The sequence below is a fragment of the Magnolia sinica genome, chromosome 19 (assembly GCF_029962835.1).
Source record: "Magnolia sinica isolate HGM2019 chromosome 19, MsV1, whole genome shotgun sequence".
Classification (NCBI taxonomy): Eukaryota; Viridiplantae; Streptophyta; class Magnoliopsida; order Magnoliales; family Magnoliaceae; genus Magnolia; species Magnolia sinica.
Window position 1 is genome coordinate 63173066 of NC_080591.1, and position 25533 is coordinate 63198598.

Genomic DNA, 25533 nt, shown 5'->3' on the forward strand with positions numbered 1-25533 from the left:
GATGCATTATATTTATATGCAATTAGGTGTATCTATTGATAAATTTGATACGTGCTTTTAAATGTTTATTCCATGGATACTCACACACCTAAAAGGGATTCAATGCATGGATCCCGTTACTCAACGTATCTATGTCAATTCTAATGTCACACCTTTTTAAAGATAAACTATACTTTTCCATACTTGTTTCAGGTATAAATGCAGTTGTCCCATACTATAGTGCCACTCCTCAACCATCTCTTGTGCCATCTGCACCCTCCATCACTCCCCTTGGCATAGAGATGAGGATGTGTACTCACATCAACCCATCATCACCTACATCAACTGGGATCCCTGATAAGCTCCATGTGTCCCCCACATCTCCTGACATGGATCTTCTTATTGCTCTACGAAAAGGTACTCGTTCTTGAACTCATCATCTGATTTCCCACTTTGTGTCATACCATCGCCTCCTTCCTTCCTTTCATTCTTTTGTAATGGCCCTATCTCATACTATGGCCCACATGATGAACAACCCATATTGCCCCACATAAAAGTGTGGCCCCATTTGATGGATGACCCACATCAAAGGTGGAACCACATGATAGATGCTGGACATTGAAGGTAGGACCACATGATAGAAGGTTGGCATCAAAGGTGGGCCCACATAATGAACGACACATATTGAAGGTTGGGCCCCACATGATGGATGGCCCACATTAAAATGTGGCCCCAAATGATGGACTATCCACATCAAGTAGGCCCCATATGATGGACCGTCCCTAACAAAGGTCGGTCTGACATTATGAATGGTGGACATCAAAGGTGGGCCTATATGATGAACGACCCATATTGAAGGTGGCACCACATGATGAATGGTCCACATCAAGGTAGGCCCACATAACGCACGATTCACATCAAAGGTGGGCACACATGATGGATGGCTCACATCAAAGTATGGCCTAGCATGATGGACCATCCACGTTAAGTGGGCCTCACTTGATGGATGGTCCACATCAGAGGTGGGATCCACACGATTGATGACGGACATTAAAGGTGGGCCCACATGATGGACGATTGACATCAAAGGTGGGCCTACATGATGAACAACCTGTATTGACGGTGGGGCCCCACATAATGATTGGTCCTCATCAAAGTGGCCCAAATAATGGATGGAGTGGGCCTCACATGATGGATGAGCCACATTAAAGTGTGGCCCCTCATGAAGGATTGTCCACATCAAGTGGCCCCTACCTAATGGATGCTCCACTTCCAAGGTCTTGCATGATGGATGACCCATATCCAAATTGGCCCAATTTGATTGATAATCCACATAGAAGGTGTATGACACACGATGGATGGTGGCCATCAAAAGTAGGCCCCACGTGGAGAATAACCTGTTAATGCACTTATTTATGCACCTATTTATTTATCTTTTGAGTCAAGTATCAGTGAGTCATTCAATCCCTTGGAAGCTAAAGACCAAAGATATAATAGGATAAGAGGCATCAAGGAGTAAACAACATGTAAATCATGAGGTACCTTGACCCTAACCTTAAACTCAGAACAACCTAATCTGTAAATAATCTTGACCTTACTAGATAAACCTTTAATTGATCATCCTTTAGCCTTAAGAGCTCCATTTGAATATGCTTAAATAAGCTATAGAGGTCTTGAGCAGTTAGAAACCAAACTGCCCAAACCAGTAGACTCTCGAGTGAAGCTCGATCAATCGAACATGGTCAAAATTGTCCAATTAGTTCTCTGGCTAAATTTGACAAAGTTCAATCGATCGATAAACCTCGGTCGATCAATCAAGGATTCCATTAATCTATGTATTTTATAGTCATTAAAAACTAAAATCTATATAAAGGACATTCGGGCATTGGGCATTTTAATGGTTTTTTTTTTTTTTGTATTATTAGAGCTTAGGTGATTCCCCGCTCATATCCATCACTCCAAGCCTCTAAACCCATGAGATTCAAGTCATCTTCTTAAGTCTTACCACTTTAATGAGGATTTTAACCTCCATTAGGAAGATGAACTTAATCTCCACCTTATTCTGGTTATTAGACACAAACCTATAAGTATATCATTGTCTATATCCTTTATAATACCCATCTAGGTGTATCCCCTTTGGAAACCAACTATCTATTAGTTGTAGGAGATTCCACCATCTTTCCATTACCTTATTCACCTCATTGGTACATCGTATGCAAGGAGTTTTCTCATGGAGTTGAATGAACAACATCGACAAACATGGGAGCAATTGAGAAGATGATTTAATAATGCGAAAGCATTGAAGAAGCATCTCAAGAAGGCGCTAAAAAGGGGATCAATCCGACAAGTAAAGCTATCAATTTAAAGTATACACAATCTTTCCTTGTGTAGGATTGATTATAGAGTTTGTGACCAAAACTTGAATAAGTTCTTATATAGGACCTAGGCCCATTGATTAGGACTTAATTCACCGGACATGGGTGTATACGTGTTAGTCTCCATGGGGAGCCTTTAGTAAAAGTGTATGTAGGGCCTTGGATTAGGACCAAATTTACTAGACATGGGTGTGTATGTGTTAGTCTCCATGGGGAGCCTCCATCAGGAGTGTATGTAGGGCCTTAGATTAGGATTGCATTCAACGGACATAGGTTTGTGCGTGTTACTCTCCATAGGAAGCAACCAGCGAGAGTGCATGTAGGGCCTTGGATTAGGACTGCTAGTGGTTGTAAGTGGCTCCCTTATCAATGTCTTTATGAGAGCCACTGACACAGGCGAAAACGTGTTCCTCCAACACGAGAGTGTATGTGTAGCTTAGTGGTAAGCTTAAGAGAAACCATTATAAAGATTATAAGATATACAGAGCATGCCTGTTGAGAATAATGGGTATAAGTAAGCTAGAATGAGAGGTTCAGAAAGCTGAAGTGTTGAATTGATATTGCCGATTAGTAAATTAATAGACAATATTCTTATTTGGAATGCGCGTGGAGTGAGGAACACACCCACAATAAGAACCTTGAACACACATGCTCATCAGACAATTATAACTAGCCATCATTACTATTCTTGATCCAATGCTTAGGGACAAGAAGCGTGTGCACATAGGTATGAAATTAGGCTACCACTCTTCTTGCTACAATGCTTCCCAAGGAGGAAAGGTGTGGATTTTCTCCACAACCATTTTGGTCCATTGACCTAGTCGTTACTTCAAACCAGTTGCTTTCAGTCACGGTGGGGATTCAGGGAAGGACAAACAGACTTATGGCTACATTTGTTTATGCAAAATGCTCGAGGATTCAAAGAAGACAGTTGTGAGAGCAATTGGCCCTATTGGCCACGAGATGTTCTGTTCCTTGGGCTGTTTGTGGCGATTTTAATGTTATCTTAGGATCTTCAGAGAGGAGAGGGGCTAGCTCTTTCAACTCTCAGAGTTCCTCTGACTTTCCAAAGGGCTAGACAAGGCAATGCAAATCGACAAAAGCTTCATTGGGAGAAGGTTCATGTGGTGCAATAACCATGCTAGGAAAGTAAGGGTGTTGGCTAGGTTAGATAAAGTGTGTTTCAACACCTTGTGGATGGACACCTTTTCGCCCTTTCAATGGAAGCACCTACCTAGACTCAACTCGGACCATGCCCCTCTCTTATTTTCATTTCTAGTTGAAGCGTTGTCCTTCTTGAAAACATTCAGATTTCAACGCATGTGGCTACTACAAGAATTTTTTCCAGTAGATGTTCCAGAGGGCATGGGTTCAGATATTGCAGGGAAGCCGAGGTTAGTCATCCTAAGAAAGCTCAAGAGTGTTAAGATGACATTAAGGGGCTAGAACAGGGACACATTCAGGAATATTTTTCATAATTTAAGGGTGGTTAAGTTGACCTCGACCAAGTAGAGTCTGTAGCCCAGGGATCCACGGATCCTTATTTGCACTAAATGTTACAATAAGATAAAGAAAAGCTGGCCAACTTGGAGTTCTGTGAAGAGATCTTTTGGAAACAAAAGTCTAGCAACTAGTGGCTCGAGGAGGGTGATCAGAACCCCGAATTCTTCCATGGCATTTCTTCTAGATGATCGAGAAGATCTATAATCAAGGAGATCAAACTAGAACATGGGACGGTGACGGCTGACTAGTAGTCAATTAAGCAGGCTGTGATAGAATTCGATTCAATGCTCCTGAGAAGTGAGCCATTAAGGCATATGGGGTAGGTCCTAGAGGTCATTTCATCATGCATCACAATGTATGAAAATGAGGCTCTCCTAGTTAAGCTGTCATTGGAAGAGTTGTTTTAAGCAGTTAAGGCTCTTCTAAATGATCGGGCGCTTGGCCCGGATGGCTTCTTTAGGGCTTTCTTCTGAGGATGATGGGAGACAGTGGGTCTGAACATTCTCGATGTCATGCATACTTTCTTCAGGGGCGGGGCACTCCCTAGGGCTTTCACATCAACACTTATCTTATTTCGAAGACATCCTCTCCAATAAAATTTCTTATTTCCGCCCTATCAGCTATGTAATTGTGTCTATAAGATTTTTTATAAAATTATTGCTAACAGGCTAAGAGGGATTCTTCCTAAATCGTCTCGGTGGAACAAGAGGCATTCATGCAAGCGAGATCCATAGTAGAAAGTTGCGCTCTTGCTCAAGAAATCCTCCGAGACATAAACCGAAAAGTTAGAGGGGGAAACATTCTCATCAAACTGAACATGGAAAAATCTTATTATATACTTGATTGGGGCTTCCTAAATGTGGTCCTCAACAAGTTTGGGTTCAATACGAGATGGATTGAAATGGTCGAAAAGTGTTGGAGTAACTCTTAGTTCTTGATCCTGATTAATAACGAGGCTTGTGGGTTCTTTAGTCATTAAGAGGGCTCCGCCAGGGGACCTTATCTGACCAGGACTCTTCATCTTAGTGGCTGAGGTTCTCAATAAAGGCTTCAAGCGATTGGTTGACAGAGGCTTCTGTCAAACCTTCAAGACTTGCAGGGATTGCCCTTTGGTCTCACATCTCCTCATCACAGATGACATGGTCCTTTTTGCGAACGAAAGCTGCAAATCCTTAAAAATGATTGTCAAATTTCTCAATAAGTATGAAAGGGCATCAGGGTAGAAAATCAATAGGTAAAAGACCTTTATTCTCATTGCCAGTCAATCTGAAGTGCACACCAAGTAAGCGGAAAGAATCCTCGGATTCAAGAAGAGGTCTCTCCTTTTACCTACCTGGGGGTTCCTATTTTCAAAGGAAGGCATTGGAAGGCTTACTTCCAGTCAGTGGTAAAGAAGATTCACCAAAGAATATTTGGATGGAAGAGAAGAATTTTAACCTAAGCGGGTAGCGTCCCAATTCACCTTCTTGCGACGATGGAAGTCCCTTCTAGCCTGTTAGGAGACCTGGAAAAAGCATTCTTTGATTTTATTTTATTTTTTTGAGGGGGCTAGGAGGGGAATAAGAAACATTGCCATTTGTTGAACTGACACAAAATTGCTCTCCCAAAATCTAAGGTTGGGATAGGGAAGACTAGCTATTGGGCTACTTTCATGAAGGTGAATTACTCCAGAGACTTCCAGACAATAAACGGTATGAATCTCACCTCTTTCGCTTCACCATTATAGAAGAAAATTTGCAAGTTAATCCCGACTACTGCTGACCGAGCACATTGGTTAATTGGCCGCGGCGAGTGTATCTTTTAGGAGGATGATTGGTCGGGCTTAAGGTTAGTTAGCACTTGAAGATTGTAGTTGTCGCTCCCTTAGTTTCAATTAGCAAGAGTACATGAGTTGATTGGGCCTAACGGCTTGCGTTCACAATCCTATGTGCAAAATTTCCTCCCTTAGTCACTGCTTGTTCACATTTTGGATGAGGAGATTTGTACCTCTAGCATGGAAGAAAAATATATTTGGACAAACTCCGCTTCGGGTGAATTCGGCATTGGGTCGACTTGACAAATAATTAGAACTACGGGCGGGAAGAAAGACTAGTCAAAATGGGTGTGGCACCCAAACCTCCCGTTGATGCTTTCAATCCTAACATGAAAGATGATACATAGGGCAATTCCAATGGATGCCAGAATTTAAGCGAGAGGAGTTTGTATTGCTTCTAAATGCGCCTGCTAACCTTCAACTCAAATGTCCCATATTGAGACGATTGATCACTTATTCTTTTGGGGTGATACAGTAAGAAAGGTATGGGAAATCTTTGAGTTACTAATTTATATCCACGCATCTAGTTCCACCTCGGTTGTCAGTAGGGCAACCAGATGGTGGGCAACATATGTAACTTCTAACTGTTTCCTCCTCTTAATTGGGCTCTTCCCACCTTCATCCTCTAGGAAATCTAGAAGGCTAGGAATGGCGCACGCTTTAAAGAATATGTGATCTGTACCTCTAAGGTGATCTCTAGGGTCCACCACTAGATCGGTCTAGTCAGCCCCACTCTCCCCCTTCCCAAGGTTGTAAAGAAGTTCACGTCAGGAGTGCTTAGAGCTTTGGGAAGTGAAGGGTCAACGCCCAACACAAGGAAGGCTCATCCGATTAAGTGGGCTAGACCACAATACACTTGGGTTAAGATAAATGTGGATGGATCAGCATTAGGAAACCTGGGCCCCTCCAGGGGAGGGGGGAGGGGGAGGAGTAGGTAGAAATAGCTCGGGTTAGTTCCTTTTTGCTTTCTCATCAGAGTACGGCTTTGGCTCCAATACCAGGGTGGAAATCAGGGTGATCCTAGAGGGTCTCTCTCGGTGTGCAGAATTGGGCTTCACAAAGGTGGAGGTGGCAAGTGACTCAAGTCTGTGGTGGGAGTCCTCTCCAAGCAGTCTCTTCCTTCTTGGTCCATGTGGTATTGGCAAGCTAGGATCGAGTCTCTCATGCATAAAATGTAGGTTACCTTCTCACACACCCCTAAAGAGGCTAAATATGTCGTAGACGGAATGGCTCGTTGGGGGAGCGACAATCAGATGCATCACAAGTTCAGATCATCGGCAGAGCTCCTCCCCATCATTAGGGGTCTCTTATTCCTAGATAAAGTAGGATTAGGTAGCTTGAGGGAGGGCTAATTTTGTTGTCTTTGATTTCACGATAGGCGGACTTACACCCTTTTTTTGTTGGTGGGTCCACCCGAAATTTAACCTATATAGATGTCTCTCTTGGAATAAAGAAAAAAAAACTTTTAGTGGGTTAAAAAAATTTGATTTAAAACCTGTGATAGTGAAATTTCAATACACTTGAGGAGAGTGCATCCATTGGGAGTGGAGTAGGCAAGTATATGAACCAATATACATGCATGTGTTTGGGATTGTTATTTGGGCACATTTCTATTTATGCTTGTGAGCTTAATTTGTTGAATTATATGAATGCATAATTAGATGTGTGGTAGGAGTTGAATAGTTTGCACATCTCACACACAATATCACTATCTCTTTATAGACTAGTTGCTTATTGTTGCATCTTTTATGGTATATGCGATTGGACACACTTGGCTTAGAAGCGTAAGTGTTATTTGTCTTATTGATTTGAATTGGCAAATTAGTTAATTACGTAAAGAATTTTTAAGTGGTCTTACTATTCACCTCTCTTTAGGTCTTAGCCATAATTCTAAGCTCCTTCAAGCTTCCATGTGCTGTGATAGACAATCTAAGATCATATTATGTATTTAAGGTTATATAGGGTTAGGGCAAAAAAACATCTTCTCCCATACCCTCTCTTCTAAAACCATTGCCTCTCTCTTTCTTCGTTTTACATTGTTCTTTCATTGTAATTCCACAAGTTTCAATACCGAGGTTAGGGGTTTGAGTACCCATTGAGGTGTGTGTTGGTGTGAGTGTGTAAAATAAATAAAGGTACATCACAGTCTTTGCTTCTTCATATGCAAATCTATGTCAACCATCTATCATATTCCATGGATATAAGATCCAAGACCTCTAGAACCTCTCACCTTCACTAGGGATGAATCATACTAAATCCAATTAAGCATTAGAAACAAAATATCCCATTTTCGTGTTTGCCTACGCTAGATCCTAAGCAAACTATATCTTAAAAAACATTATATATATATATATATATATAAATACTTTTCTAAAACAGTCTGCAACATCCATCAATAAAGCACTCAATATGGATCTAAGGATAAGATTCATTATTACAATATTAGAGATTGATCTTTCCCTAACCTACTTGTGGACTCATCCATAACATTGTCACGTGCCCAGCATACTTCTAACCCAGTAGAATTTGCATGACTTTGAGAATGCACACCAAAGTAGTGTCTTCTTATTTTAGCTTGGCTACATACTAAAGAGTACTAAGGCCACTAGAGTCATGAGTTTCAACACCCGGTCAAGGGTTCGAGTACCCATGGGTGGTGAAATTCCACTACGACGTGAGTGTGTGGGGTGTGTGTGCATGTAAAAAAGTTATAAAATTATAAAAAATTATATATAAAAAAGGCCACTAGAGCAGCTACCAGACTAGCCAACTCACATATTGGGATGAATCACATAAATTGTAGGTTAATAGGTGATATAAGTCACACATGTGATGTATCAAACAATCTTTAAAGGCATGATCATCACGCAGGTATCACCATTAACCATCTCATGATCATCTTTGCCTAATTCCATAGGCTATTGTCAATTGGTTAAGTTTAAATAAAATCACATTGATCTTATTGAGAACTCATCTTGATTATCTCTCTCGTCAAGGCTACAGTTTGCTGAATTTCTCAGGTGCGTCCAACTAGTTCATTTTGGATAGATTGTACCAGTGGTGGGGTGCATTGGTCCAAGGGGCTCCCAATCTCCAAATTCGTGGTCTGACTCTAGTTTTCCTTCTTTGGGAAATTTGGAGAGCCAGAAATTTTACCAGGTTTGAGGGCAAGAAGATTGGCACTGGGAATGTTATATCTAGGACCAAATGGTGGCTGGGCTGGGCGTTAAAAGGGGACTCACATATGATGCCCAAATCATGGCTAAATCGGATGCTCCTCATGAGCCTGGGAATCCTCGAGTCTCTTCCCCCCACCATGCGGCTCGATGTGGTCAAATGGGGGAGACCAGATTCCCAATGGGTTAAATTAAACGTTGACGGGTCGGCCTTGAACAACCCAGGGCCATGTGGAGGCAGCGGCATCTGTAGGAGGGAGGATGATAATATGATTTTTGCTTTCTCTAGTGGATATGGGCAGGGGTCCAACAATAGTGCGGAATTCTCGGCCATTCACAAGGGCCTCTCCATTTGTGTAGGCATGGGCCTGTGGCAAGTTTTGGTTAGATCAGATTCCAAATTGGTAGTGGATCTCATTAACCGTGTCTCGCAGGTGGGTTGGAAATGGTCTCACTGGCTCACCCACATCGTAAGCTTATCCAACCTCGGTTCATTTCAATTTTCCCACATATTCAGAGAGGGCAATGGCCCAACAGATTGTCTGGCCAAGGTGGGTAGTAGGACTCAATCACATCGTTTCTACTCGTCCATGCAGGATCTTCCCCACGATATTTGGGGTAGGGTGGTTTTAGATAAAGTTGGCATCGGGGCCACTAGGAGGGTAGTCCGTGTATAGTTTCTTTATGATAGGTTGCCAATCGTCAATTTTTTTGCAATTTTGGGCAACCCGAATTATAGTCTATGTAAACAGCCTTTATTTTGATATGAAATGAATTGAAGGTTTTCGGAAAAAAAAAAAAGAAAAAAAGAAAAGGTGCATCTCACGGTGCACATGCATCTCAGCATGCATGACTCTCTCTTCATGCTCCAAAACATGCAGCCCGCACAAAATCTAACATCAAAAACACAATTGGACAACATTTGATTTTAGAAATTTTAGGCATGATGCTACATGATGATGCTCACATGAGTTTTATGCCTCCTGATTTTTTAGTAAATAGAAATGCCCTCCTCATATTTGGATGCCAATGAAAACATGGGGTGATGCACATGTTTGAAAGATTGGATGTCATGCACAAATATCATGGTGGGTCCCACAGGTTGTATTATAGGTTAAGCTTAACCTACAATGCTTTTTATTGATCCAGCCTCATTTGATTTACCATAAGTGATTGAAAGAATGACAGATGTAACATCACCACCAGCGCAGAATGCTTTTCCCTTTCCCTGCAGTAAATGGGAACAAATTCAGCTCAACCCTAGCAATCTAAAAATTAGTACTCCTAGAAGGTGTTAAGCTATGGGCTTGTTATGGGTTAAAATGGATATAAATACATCAATCAAAACCATGGGTGGGTTAATTTGGTGCCACCATTGATTAACTACACCAGAAAAACCTGCCTGTTGGGACAAACTTCAACCTTTTAATTTGTGAGCTAGAAATAGACAATTAATTAGAGAAACAGAAGCCCTACACATTCAGCTGAAAATGTCCCAAGATAGTGGCCAGGATCTTTCAGTCTCACAATGGTATGCAATAGACCAATAGTCTAGATGATTGAATCGTTTCCCACTTGTCAGAACTGAAAACCGTAGTAATATTATTCAAAGTCCCCTTAATGATTTTGTATGTCATACGTGGATGACTCATACTTTGCTTCAAAACAAGTTATGAACTTCTATGGAATTTTTATTTTTTAAATTCAGTCAAGAGTAAGGGTCGCTATGGGCATGGTATGCCCAATGGTACACCAGACCAGCCTGAAATGGGCATAGGCACGGGTTTTTCTTCTTCTTCTTCTTCTTGTTTTTTTTTTTTTTTTTTTTTTTTTTTTAAATTTTAATAACAAACTCGTAACAAGACTACATTCCGGCATGATCCCATTAAAAACTTCGGGATGTTGCCTATCAATGAGCTCATTTACAAAATACCTCTCCTAGCAGAAAAAAGAAATTCAGCCCAAACCACAATAGCCTAGAGTATTTCAGCCCACTCTCTTCTTAGCTTCCTTTGTCTTAATCAATCCCACACCTGCATTGTCTGCACTAGAGAGCCCCTAATATTTTGTGGAAGGACAGCTTTTTTTCAATAGAGTTCGTTAGGGCACCCATCCCTAGCGATCTTAGCCGGGCCATCTGCTACCATATTACCTTCCAAGAGGGTATGAGAAAAGAAGAGGTTGAGGAGCCTTTCCATTCTTTCAATTATTCCCATATGGTATCATACACTCCAACATTCTGTGATTGGGTGTGAGTTCGGGGGTTGGGGTATTAATTTAAGCTTGATTAATAATTAGGCCAAGTATATATGGCTATACTCTTCTAGTGCCCGAGAAAGCTAGTGATAACTATGATCTTGGATCTAAATGACCACTCGTATTTGGAAAATGTTGTAGATGTCACAAATAATGTCGTAGAAATTTCAATTGTTTATGATTTTGGGGTTTACTCGGAGGGATTTCCCAAGTTTCCCATAGAAAGACGACATTAGTCGTAATGTCCACCAGCCATGTGAGAGTTGTGGGCTAGATCTCAATTAAGTAGTATGTCCCTGACTGCTTTTTTGGGATTGGTAGCCTATCATCATCTTGTGTATTGGCAGCCCAGTGGACCGGGCCGTTTAAAACCGTTCCGGCCCCTTTCTCGGACTAAGTCCATAAATCAGGTCAGGACGGGTCCAAAATAACAGATTCATTCTAAAATCGGGTCAGGTTAGGTCAGGCCCGGAGTATCCAGGTAACTGCATATATGACTATTGTACGGCTTGACAGTAATGCGCAATCTATTTGCAATGGAGATGACCATCTACAATCTATAGAGAGAGAGAGAGGAATATTCACTTGCACCGGTTCTCACAAGTTTTTGTGAGAACTTGATGAGAACTCATTTCCGGTGATGTGACCGAAAAATTTGAACCGTCCACCTGATGATGCAGGACCCCATGAAATCTCTAGGGCCCAACTTTTACCCTCATTGAAACCTTTGGTACTTCATGATGAAAGAGAGAAGCAAATCAATGGAGGAAACTATTTTCTTTTTTCATGGCCCACAAGAGTTTTGGATCATGGTAAAAGTTGGGCCCCGAGGGTTTTATGGGGTGCTACATCAGGGGAACGGTTCAAATTTTAGGCTCATGTTACTATAAATGAGTTCTCAAAAAGTTTTCATGAAAACTCATGAGAATTGGTGTGCAACGAGTATTCCTCTCTCTCTCTCTCTCTCTCTCTCTCTCTCTCTCTTCACACACACACACACATGGGTAATGGTTCTATGCAGTTTACCTCATAGGAACTTCCCATGAGATCAAACTGTGTGGGCCCACCTTGATGTGTGTTGAACATCTACCCTGTCACTCACATGCACCGTTCCATGGTGGTCCTCGAGCTTAAAAATCAAGTCAATCCATGACTAGTGTGGGCCACACCACATACAAAAGTTGAGAGGGGTTACCCTCTCATTAAAACATTCATAATCATTTGTTGGGCCCACGGAGATGTGGTTCACAAATCCGGCCCATCCATTACGTGTGTCCCATATATGGCTGATTTTTGGGATATCCCATAATTTAAAGGGAACCCATCAAATGCACAATGTTGATGTTCGACACACATCATGGCAGGGCCCACACTGCTCGACCTCATGGGAAGTTCCTATGAGGTCGACCGCATAGAACCATTTGCCATTTACACACACACACACACACACACACACACACAGTAATAGTCTCATGTGAACCGTACCGCAAGTGCGAGCCTTCATGTAAGCCGTAAAATGAGAGTGGCTGAGATTCAACTACATTGAAGAGGGAGAGTCTTAAAATAAAAAAAATAAAAAATAAAAACTCTCTCCTACACTCACATAGATACTCTTGGAATTGAAAGTGTATTTCAAGCAAAAGCCTTTCGTTGGAAGATCCTGTGCAAGGATTTTGTGTGGGCCCACTATGATGTTTGTAATAAATCCAACCTGTCCATCTGTTTTTCGAAATCATTTTAGGACATGCCACCAAAAATGAGGATCCTCCCCATTTAATTTTCGGATCCTCTTCATTTTTGGTCGCATGTCCTAAAATGATTTCGAAAAACAGATGGATGGGTTGGATTTATCACAAACATCATAGTAGGCCCCACACAAAATCCTTGCACCAGATCTTCCAACGAAAGGCTTTTGCGTGAAATCCACTTGCAATTCCAAAAGTGTCTTCGTGAGTTTAGGAGAGAGTGTTTTTTTTTTAAGACTCTCCCTCTCTTAATGCAATTGAATCTCAGCCACTCTCCTCATCTTACAGCTTACATGAAGGCTCATACATAAATTCCTTGCAATATGGTTCACCGGAGACCATTGCTATATATATATAATATCAATTTTTGGCAACACAACTTGTCTAAATTCTTAATTTCTTTTATTATTATTATTATTATTTTTACCTTCAAGATCACCAACTTGACATCATTGTCCTCCTCAAATGCTTTGAAGTTCTTCAGTAATTGAGAAACCTGATACCCAACATATATTAATCATGATGGACATAAGCTCTCGTGTGAATTTAGAAAAATAAAAATAATAATGTTCTTATGTGAATGATGTTTACAAAAAAGTCACAAGCATTGTATTATTCTCTTATGAAGATATGAACGCCATAGGATGAGTGTATCTTAGCGTCTAGAAAGCAGCAATTTCTGTAAAGTTAAATATGGCTTCTACAGTATCACCAATAGAAAGAAGAGGAATTATATAAATTTTAGAGCTAGGATGCATGAAAAGTACTTTTTTTTTTTTTTTGGTAAAAAAGTCAAACGGTTGAATGGTCCAAGCCATTGATCTTTTGGGCCTTGCTGTGGATGGAAGCCTTGCTGTGGATGGACCAATGTGCAATATTATTACAAGTTAGAAGAATCTTGGACCCTTTTTTAAAGTTGGATTGGGACATCTGTCATATCTCTCTTTTCGAGTAATCTATTCACAGCCCTTGAAATGTTTTGATTCTCTACTTGACGAGATTTTAGGTCATGCTCAAACAGTGGTTTGTCCCGATAGGCCAGTAGTTGGGTTGATTAAATCATGGCCCTAGTAGTAAAAACTAAAAACTGAAGGCCCATGTATACTATGGATATATATCAGTCAATGATTACATAAGCGTGGTAGGAATGGCGGATGTATGCTGTATGTTTGAGAGGGGGCTGCATCGAATGTGATTGGCCTATTTTGGCCCAAAGGAGGGCTGCTAAAAATGATCTGATTGGATGGAATCTTTGGCTGTAGCTATTGGCTGGTGATTATGGTTGTTTTTACCTTGGTTCTGGATGCTTTGTCCTGCATCATCGTCTCCAAGAAATGTGGATTTGCTCTGTTATCAGAGTGCTGATCCTATCTTCAACTTGTCGCTGCTGCCCGTGATCCATAAGATTGGTAATAAGGTGGCAGGTTAGAAGGCCAAATTTTTTAATTGACATAGGGATGGACGTGGTGATGAGGTCGCTCACTGTCTTCCTTATGGGATAATTACTCCAAATTCATGGAGCTTCTTTGGACTCCTCACAGAGATTCCTCAAATCCATAACAAATAGAAATAAATTCTAATAAATTTGAAAAATAGATTGATTTATAATAAAAATGAATTTACAATTGTTTAAATAGTGATATCAAACTTAAAAAGTAGTTTCAGAATCAAACTCCCTAAAAAAATGTGACTTACTATAAATAGTAAGTTTACGATTAATAAACTGTCATGTTTTCTATTAGACTTCATGGTTTTTGGCCAAAAATAGTACATGTCCAATGTGGCCTAACTATGTTATTCTCCTAATTTTTATTCATGTGGGCCACGATTTCTAAAGCTCAAAGACCAAGAGTTATGATCAGACTAAAACTTATTATAGATAGTAAAATTGAAGTTAAAAAGGACTTTCAATCGTCAATCTGATGGAAACTCACAAATATGATGGTTGGCTAAAGTATCTTATCCTACTCCAAATTCATATATGATAAGTCAAATAACTTATTCTGGTTTGCGAGATACGCCTACCTTAGGGTTCTGACAGTCTTAATCATTTTCGTATCTGATCGGGCCTTCTTTGGTCTATCTTAGCTATGAAAGTGTTTGCAACCCACTCTACATCATTAATGCAGTGGTCAAGACAGTTCTCATCAAGGATTTTGCAAAAAAAAATTCTAGGCCAGTTTAAATGGAGTAGGTAGAAGCATTGAGTGAAGTGGGAGACAATTTGCATCCCTTCGTTGGAAGGAGGCTTGGACATACGTAGAGCTGGGCATTTCATACACGAACCGGTGGATCCGGCCCGATCAGACCCAATCCGACCCGATTCGAACAGAACCAATGGTCAGGATTGGGTAGCGTAATCCAAATCCGAATTATTTTCGGGTTGAATCCCGATAGGCCCTGTTCCGAGCCGACCCAATCCGAACCGTGTGTATATATATATTATTTTTACTGTCTAGGATTTAGGTTTGGCACCAAAAGAAATCCCACCCAATGTACACCTTAGCCCGTCAACTCTCTCTCTCTATCTCTATATCTATGATTCTCTCTATATATATCTCTTTATCTCTGTTGAAGAAGAAGGCAAGAAGAAGGTTTTGGAGCTTGGATTCCTCTGCTGGAGAGATATATTGAGAAATGATCTATAGGTATATACGGAAGAGAGAAAGAGGGAACGAGAAAGAGAGTCGCAGCTCTGCTCGATCAAAGAATGGTTTATAAAGTGGTTTTTGTGGGTCTGATCACGAGGTATGTTTTATATCCAAACTGTTCATCCATTTGGCAAGCTCATTTTAACGATTGAGACAAAAAATAAGACAGATCTAACCATTAACTGGACCACACTGCAAAAACTAGTGAGAGATTGAACGTCTACCATTGAAACCCTTTTCAGGGTCACCGAAGTTTTGGATCAATATCAAATTTGTTTTTCCTCTACATTCAGGTACGTGTGACCTTATGTGATTTACTTTTCCTTTTCAATCAGGTACTTGTGACCTTATGAACAGATTGGATGTAAAATAAATGTTATAGTGGGCCCTACAATTTTTTTAACGGTGAAAATCATTATCTCCGCCACTATTTATGGTGTGGTCCAAATGATCGTTGGATATGATTTATTTTTTGCATAATGCTCTAAAACGATCTCTAAAAATAGATGAACGGTGTAGATATAATAAATACATCACTGTGGGGCCCATGTAACTTTGATTTCCTTTGAACCATTCTCACAACTCGGAGCTCGAGGAGTGTCCATGCTGTCTGCGTACGACACGTACTATAGTAGCTATAATACAGCTATGCTAGCTACAGGCTAGCTACAGCCTGTACTTTTATAAAGGCTAGCGGATTGCGTGCTAAGTAACTCAGTATGCGAGTAAACTCTATGGGGCCCACTGTCATTTATGCATTTTATCTGCTCAGTCCATCCATTTAATTATTTAATTTTAAGTGGTTAGCCCAAAAATGAAGCATATTCAAAGATCAAGTGGACCACACCATTGGAAACAGTGTGAATTTAATGTCTACCGTTGAAAAGTTCTTGATGGCCACAGAAGTTTTAGATCAAGCCAATTTTATTTTATTTTTTCCACTTAATCCATATCTTTTTTGATCTTACTAATAGGTTGGATGAAAAATAAACATCACTGGAGTCCTTGGAAAGGTTTTAACGGTGGAAATCAATACTTCCACTGTTTCCTGTGGTATGGACCATTAGAGCTTTGGATATGATTCGATTTTGGGCAAAACCCCTAAAATGATTTGAAAAAACGGATGGACGGTGTGGATAAACCAAATGAATTCACGGTAGGCCCAACAGGGTTTACTCAGTACGATAAGAGCGTAATGAGTAACTTATTACTCGATTTCTTTATAAAGCTTCTTGGAGACGCTATTAACGAGTGTTAAGCTTCTTCAACAAGCTATGTAGCTGTACATTTTTATCTATGTGAGGCCCATCTTGAACTTTTTAGTTTATCCATACTATCCATTAGATTTTTCAGATCATTTTAGGGGTTGATACTAAATTTTAAGTATATTTAATAATTAAGTAGATCGCACTATAGGAGACTGAGAATAATAATTTCCACACCTTTGAAAGAAACGAACGAACTGAGTCTTATCCAATCCGATCTGACTTGGTTTTCCTGACCGAGTCGGACTCGGATCGATTCAGGCCAGTAGGAGTTTGGATCTATTTGGGTTAGATGACCCGAACTCAGCCCCATATCGGATCGGGTTCGGGTCAGGCCTTGCAAATCTCGAACAGAGTCGGGTTGGACCGAATCCGATCTGACTCGGTCCGATGCCCAGCTCTAGGCATATGGAAAATGGAAGATATCATGAACGCATTCCAAATCAAGATGGGATGGAACTTGTTGCAAGGTAAATCTTTGTGGGCGAAACTCTTCTCCACTAAGTACTTTCATAAGTTTATTTAGAAGAAAAGAGTCGTCAATGTGGGAAGCTCCAGACATTGGAAGGAAATAAGTAAAATGCTGCTATTTTCCACTCATCAATCTTGGTGGCTTATAGGGAAGGGGAGAATTAACTTTTGGAATCATAACTGGCTGGGGGGTGGCATGATAGCAGGGGTATTGGCTCAACCAATCCTTCAACATGTGCTGGATATCATGGTTAGAGATTTTAGCAATCCAACTAGCAACTGAATCCTGGCAGAATTGGAAGGTGTGCTCCCTCATGCAGTTATTCAAGCCATCAAAGAGTTGGGTGAGCTAGGTGGGAAAATGCTAATTAAATTGTTGTTTTTCATTTCTCATTAATGTTAAATAGTTGGCTTCTTCAATTCTTCTTATGGGCTCAGTCAAGGAGATCCTCTGTCTTCCGATTCTTTTTAGTATAGCTATAGAGATCTTTAGTCACGACTATAAGTAACTAGTGTAGATGAGCTTTTTCTACCCCTTCCACTCTAAAAGGGGATGCCCTATTATATCTCACGTTTTATGTGAGAATGACACTATTCTTCTCATGAATGGCAGGTTAGATTCTCTCTGCAGAGTGAAAGTCTTCCTTTAGACTTATTAGCAAGTCTCAGGGTAGAAAGTCAATTAGCAAAAAAAAAAAAAAAAATAGTTTTATTATTTCTACTAAGACTTATCCTTCAAGGGTAAGAATGATCAAAAGAATGTTAGATTTCAAGCAAGACTGTTTTCCCATTTCATACCTTCAAGTACCTTTATTCAAAAGTAGAAGCGCGTCATTTTCTTCCACTCAGTGGTCCAAAGGATTCTTGACTGCATTAGTGGGTGGAAAGCAAGACTCATTTTACCGACAAGCAAGCTTATCATCATTAATTACGCATTGGCAAGAATTTCCATTACATGCAAATAACATCAAAAGTTTCTAAGAGTATTTGAAACAAGTTAGAAGATTGTTTTGCTAAGTTCTTTTGGGGAAAGGTCGACGGTAAGCAAAAGAAATATTGCGTGAGTTAGAAACAATTTGTGTGCCTACTTCAGAAAGTGGCTTGGGAATTAGATGACTTTGGGAGGTTATGCTTAGCTTGTGTATGAAGCTAGCTTAGGCATTCTTGAGAGGTAAAGAAAGTAGTCTATGGGAAAGCTACATGTGAGCCAAGTATAAAGAATATATGTCAAATTTCTCAGACAAAATCTCAAGAGGCTCCCGATCCCTTTCCTGGAGCAACATGGTTAGATGTTTTCCAATTGTGTAGAAAAGCATGTGCTAGTTATTGAGTTGAGGAAAAGTGTCATTATGGTTTGATAATTAGACCAAGCTCGACCCTCTATCAGATGAGTGTAGAGGGTCATTTTCGAAAGATACTAGGAATTTATAAGTTAAGGAAGTTCTCTTCTTGGATAGAAAGGATAAACAAAGTATTCTCCAATCTTTATTGCCCCAAAGGCAATATCCCATACTCAAATGGGACATTTTAAAATTTCTAGATTGAAAGACAGATATGTGTGGTGCCTCTCTCAATCAAAAACAAATTCTATCAAATCAACTTCAAATGCAATGATATCTAAGCTTGTTAGAAAAGCATGGACTAGGTGGGTGTGGCATGCTAAATTTCCCTCAAAATCATAGATTTCAAGTGGAAGGTCTTTATGGGAGTTGTCCCTATGGATTCTAAGATGCAGTAGGCAATAATGGCATTGACCTCCAAATGCAATTGTTGAAGCCTGCAACTTAACAACATAGGGTCTTTAGCAGCTTATGAGGACAACGACCACCTCTTCTTAGCTGGTGCTCTTGCCCAATCAGTTAGATGCCATTTTTTCAAGTTGTTTGATGTAGATTTTCATGAAGATCAATCAATACACCTTTAGATATAGCAATGGTTCTTACTAGCTAGATTATCCCTACGGTTTTTATCATTAAGGGGCCTATCTCGATGCTTATCATCTAGGAAATCTGGGTGGAGAGAAAGAAAGCTCATTTTGAAAACAATATGGGGAACCCAACTTCAATTATTGTTTCAGTAATTGGGTGCCTAAAGTCCACCAGAGGTTGTTTCAAGTCATCTCGCGATAAGGACTTCTCTCACTCTCTTGACTTGGAATTTATCTCATGGTTGGGATTTCTCTCACTCTCTTGCCTTACAATCTTTGGGTGTCCCTATGAATATGCCAAAATGGAAAGATGTTAGTATAGTTAGACCGTCCAAACCATGGGAGGGTTGGGTTAAATTAAATGTTGATGGTTCCTCGAGAGAATCTAGGCACGGAGTGGCGGGCCAGTCTGTAGAGATTAGAATGTAGGTTACTCTTTTCTTTTAACCACCATTGCAAGTTAATGACAAATAATGTGGATGAAATTCAAGCTTTAGTAAATGAGACCATGAAATGTTTGGAAGCTACATGTATCAACGATGAGATTGAAAGTAATTTGAATCTGGTTATCAATCTATTGAAGTCTGATGCTCCTCCTTCTTGGACTTTATGATAATAGTATATAACAATTAAAGAGAACCTGTGTACTACAAATTAAAGCTAGATTACGTGCCTTGGGAGTTTGAACAACTGCAGCTCCACATTCACTAGCAAGGCAAATCTTCCTTAAACTATTAAAGGTTTTATCTTTCTTGATATTATAGGGTGAGGCCCTATGAGGGTCAGATAATGTTGATGGCCTTTTGGTTCTATTGCCCCTCTCATGGATGGTGTCATAGAGATGTAGCTGCCGAATGTGGGACTCTGTCTAAGTTTGCTACTGCTATAATTGTCATATTTGGTTTTCCTATGCTTGTCTTAGTGCATTTTGGAGAGGGGTTGTTTACAGGAGGTTGTTGTTTTTTACTTTATTTTTGTTGTTGTGTTGGATGTGGTTTATCGCTAGGATACTATTATTTTGGTTTTCTTTTAGGGTGGGTTTTGCCCTTCGGTTTTTTTATAGTTGATTCTCGCTCAAGGGTACAATTTCAAAGTGATGGAATTGTACTATTGTTGGATATCAAGAACCGAGATGGTATTAGTTTATGCCTTACCCTTATCCTATATAGGAGTATGAGTATGTCATGTACAAAGGATTCAGGTTTATACCATTGGTCACTTACATTGGGGGATCGAGATCAAGTTAATAGGGTAGGGGGCCATTAGCCTATACTATTATCGTGAGATTAAGAATTAATGGTGTATTAATGATGATTAATTATTAGACTTGAGGAAATGTAAGGGACATAATCTTTATTGGTCGGCTTTGGCTCTTTATACGAGGTCCATATAGGGGTCAATAAAGTGGATGTACCTAGATATTCCATTGGGAATCATTGATTCTTGCATGGTCTGATAAGGAATCCACTAATTTTCCTAGAAACATATTTATGGCTTTAATCTAAATAAATTAGGGACTCATCAAGTAGTTTTTCCACTAGGCCTAGTATTCTGATAGTTTTAAATAACTTTTCAAAAGTTTTTAACCATTGAAGTTTTGTTTTAACTGTTAAAATTGCTTTAATCGTACTTAATGATAACTTGATAATCCATATTTGATGGTCCACATGTAATTGGTATGGGATGTGATCATTAGTGGATGGACATGGTAATGAAAGAATTATATCATGAGTATATGCATAAATGAGGTGAATTAATGCACTTCCCTAATAGTAAGTGACAAAATTGTGTGTAGGGTGGTGAAATACTATACTGGTATTCACCTGAAATCTTAGCTTGCTCCTGATTTATTTGATCATATCTTAGAGGAATTGATACGATAATCCCTAGACAACCTTGGGCATATGAATCAGAGAAAGGAGAAAAGTGTGTAGATAGAGTAAATGGAGTTTTTCATTCTTCTTCTATATCTTTTTCAATTTTGTGTGGTCCATCCTTGTGGATAGTTGTGAGATTTCTTGGCACCTATTAGAGAAAATTTCTTGGGCTATCTAGATCTCTCTAGTGCTGGGGTTAATCAAAGATAGACCTTATAGGTTGGAAGACCATCATAGACCTAGATCAATATAAATTGTCGATTTCTAAGTATGATTTAAATTTCTAAAAAAATTTATTTTTGAAAATTGTATATGATCATATTCAAGAGATCTTGAAATTAAGATTTCAATTTTAAATTTAAAGAAAGTTGTATTCCGCTACATAATTTGATGAAATCCCATCAATAAGGAAGCTCAAAGATGTGATGGCAAGCCTTAGAATCAAAATGTGCTTCTCCATTTTGCAAGAAACACTGATTTGGGCGAAATATATGAAAGCCAACTACTTTAAGAACTATGCAAGAAATCCTGTAAAATATGGAATATTAGGGGTCAAAGTTTTTTATGAACATTGCTTCGATCATTGCTTGTAGCAATCTAGAACTCTAGAAGGATGATGGGAAAGGAGAGGTGAATTTTTGGAGGCAGAACCGACTGGGAGACGGAATAAAATTGGGATTGGAACTTCACAGCTCAGGAGGGGCATGTTCCTCCTCAGTTGCTGCATCGGATAACCGGATAATGGATAATGGAATATTGCTCAATGATCAGATAGACGAACTAATCTATATGACATCTCCCTCTGCCCACTTCTTTGTAAAATCAGTCAGGAATCAAATGAGAAATGAGAGCAACTGACTGACCTTGTCCAAATTATGAGGCCAAAAATTAGGCAGATGCAAGGCTCAAGTGGACCACGCCACATAAAACAGCAGTGATAATGACATCCACGGTTGAAACCTTCCTTGGGGCCATGATTTTTAATTCCCATCCAAACTATTCATAAGGTCACATAGACTGGATGAAAGGAAAACACAAATATCAACTTGATCCAAAACTTTTGTCACCCCCAAAAGGTTTTCAATGGTAGGCATTTAATCCCCTCTGTGTGATCGACTGGGGCCTTGGAAATTCCTCAATTCGGTCTTATACCCTAAAATGAGAATGGGAAAAATTGATAGACCGTGTGGATAAAAGCGATACATCACAATGACCCCTCAATGCCCCAATGTGTTTGTAGCTAGGGGTGGGCCCTTTGTTTGTTTCCCGCTCCAAAGTTTGTTATATATAAGAAAAAAAAAAAAAAGAAAAGAAAAGAAAAGAAAAAAAGATAGTGACCTGGCAAGAAAAAAGTGGTCATATATACCTCAGGAAATGATTGAAGAGGCATACACTCTTGATTATTTTCAAGGCCCACCTTAATGATGATATGAAATCCACTCCAACTATCACATGAAACACTAAAATGTATGACCAATGCCCAAAAATCAACCCTACCCATCAGTCTGGTGGGCCAAATGAAGGGAAACAGTTTGGAGAGTGGGCATCCCCTTTCACGCTATTTTCACTCATGTGCTGACTTGAATCACAAATAGGGCTGATTTTTTTACCATAGGCCTAAGTTGAGTGAGCACATCTGATGTTCATAATGCAGTTCATGTACACTTCACAGTGGGGCCAACATGCATTGGTCAATGAAACTGGCCATAAATAAGATATTTACGGTCTGGTTCCCTAAAGACCGCTGGGATATATCGCACTATGATTTATGTGGGACATCCTCACCATCAATCAAATGCACCCTTTCATGGTGGGCCATGGTCCTAAAATCAGGCTAATTCATGCAGCCCCCACCACAAACAACAATTAAGAGGTGATACCCAACCACTAAAACCTTCCTAATTGTTTATGGGCCCACTCAAATGTGGTTGGGACATCTAGCCCATTCACTGTGTATGTTTCACTTGCATGAGGGTCACACTGTGCTTTTAATACTTTCATGAGTAAGACTTCACCTTTTTCTTTTCTTATTCTTTTTCCTTTTTATTTTTTATTTTTATTTTTTTAATTTACTTAAAAAAAAATTTAAAAGAAGATGGTAGCAGTTTTGTTTATTTTTAAAGGAAAAATTGTGCAAACATTCAAGAAAGCAGATTCACAAAAACAGGCCTCAATAATACTAAGCTAACAATGATGAGAATAGAAGGAAAGAAAAACTGAGGGCAATGCTAAGCTATACAATGATGAGAATAGAAAGAAGGAAAGAAAAACTGAGCCACAATGATTACTAAATGCAAACCACACACATATCCACATCACCAGATTCACGGCTCCACAAAACATGAAAGGAAGCACTACCATAAACTAAACTGACCATCTACGACCATCACATGGTTTCAAATGATGGACCCACCTGAGTTCTAGATATGGGTGATTTTTGTGACATCTTGTAATGTAGAGGGGACCTTCCAATGCAGGGTGCGAATGTCTTACACACACCATGGTACGGCCCACAGAGCTTGACCTCATGCAAGAGCTCCTGTGAGGTATCGACGTGTGTGTAGAGACATGTGCCTGCAATAGCGTGGGAAGCTCGCGGCGGTCCACTTTAATGTCTATGTAAAATCCACTCCAGCTATCAAATGCGATATCCCATTTTAGAATCAGGGACCAAAAATCAGGTTGATTTGTGATTTAGGTTGACCAGAAGATTGGAAATGGAGTACAAAGGGATGCCATGCCTGCAAACTGTTTCCCCTTAGTGTAGTCCACCTGATCAATCGTAGACCAGCCTAATTTTTGGGCCTAGTTCTAAACGTGTGACAATGCACCTGATGGTTGAAGTGTATCTCAGATACACATCAGAATGTCCCTGTAAAAAATGAAGGGTGGGCATCCTTATCCCAATTGCTCTCCTTGGTGTAGACCACGGTCTGAGTTTTTGGCCCAGTGTCTAAAGTGATGATGCCTGATGCCTGTAATTGTTGGTGTCGAATTCACATACACATAATAGCGGGGTCTATCAAAATCAAGCTCCTCTCCTAACTGTTTCCTTTGGTATGACCCACCTGAATCATGGACCAGATTGATTTTTGAGCTCTGGGCCATGGGCTGACGCATCTTATATTCAGAGTGCATTTTACATTCACATCATGGTGAGGCCCACCAAACCCAATCCCCGTTTGCTGGCATGGAATATTATCCCACCGCACAGCTCGCAGGAGACCAGGACACTATATGTACATGGGTGCAATTAATATAACTTATACAAAACGCATACTTTATCAACCAAAAAACTAAGACATGGCCTACTTTATTATTGAGGTCAATGGGTTTATTTCTCTCCTTTCACATTTTATATTTTACTAGCAACCTTGACCCAGTGGTAGTCTCACAAGAGTTTCAACACCAGTCAACGGTTCGAGTATCCATAAGTGGTGAAATCCCACTATGGTGTGAGTGTGTGGAAAAAAAAAAAATGACTGAGTCACTTGGTCCAAGTTCAGTGACTCACAAAAATACATTGAGTGACCACAGTGATGATCCTCGCTGAGTTAGATTCGAGTCAAACTAGGGATCGACTTTCTCAGCGACTCCGTCTGAAATCTAATTGAGTTGTCAAGACAGAGTTTTGAGTCAAGTCAGCGAGCATTATAACTAGGGTCTGATCATGGACTCGGATCCTTGGCTTGTGTGTGGAGCCTGGACAGTGCTTTATACTAGCTCAGCCGAATAAATGATTGTATTGGAAAACAGTAAAAGGTTGCCACATACCATTTCATGTGAGAGGACATTTAGCTTCTGAGGTCTATTTAGTATCACCGTCCTCACGTGGGAATTCGATTGTACCAAAATCTGATAAATCACAGCCAAACATTAGGAAATATGTTCGAGCTGCATTTAATAATAGCTAGGAAGGACACACAAATAATAAAAATAAAAATAAAAAGGAGGTTGCTTTTATTTTATTTTTAATTTTTTTAAGAGGTTGCTAGAATATGCATTGCTACATCCGTACTTTACCTCTGGATTTAGGCCATCTTTCAATAATCCAAACCGTTTATATGGTGGCCTCAACTTGGATACTTGGATAAATGATATACAGGAAATCTAAGAGTTTTGTCGGTGTGGCCCATAATATCAACGATTTGGGTCATTGATCAAGAACCCGGTACAATGGCTAAAGTCGCTTGTATCATTATTGCAATGTGTGGGGATGCATGTTAGTAAACATCGGACAAGAACTGAGCACGTGAAAAACAATTGCTTCCTAAGTACATACTTTTATGCAATGCAGCTCAGCCCCGCGGATATCCAAACCGTGCATCTTCTCGTGCGTTGCTTTGTTGGGCGCGGATTAGGTACTCCGCCTGTTCGGAGCTGGGGACATGCGGAGGCTACGAGTGTCACTGAGCGGCTAACATGAGGTATGAGTTTCATCTTTACATATCATTTTGGGTCATGAACCCAAAAATAACTAAAATCCAGGGCTCAA

The 25533-nt window shown here is 39.9% G+C and overlaps 1 protein-coding gene across 1 annotated transcript in view; it reads right to left on the reverse strand.

Annotated features, from left to right (window-relative positions):
• Window positions 1–25533, reverse strand: part of LOC131235468 (3-hydroxyisobutyryl-CoA hydrolase 1-like) — a 103396-nt gene that overhangs the window by 75449 nt on the left and 2414 nt on the right. The window contains exons 2-4 of the mRNA XM_058232653.1: window positions 24813–24893; window positions 13275–13343; window positions 10011–10074 (exon numbers count right to left, since the gene is read on the reverse strand). Coding sequence (XP_058088636.1) covers window positions 10011–10074; window positions 13275–13343; window positions 24813–24893 — 214 coding nt within the window. The remainder of the gene's footprint in view (window positions 1–10010; window positions 10075–13274; window positions 13344–24812; window positions 24894–25533) is intronic.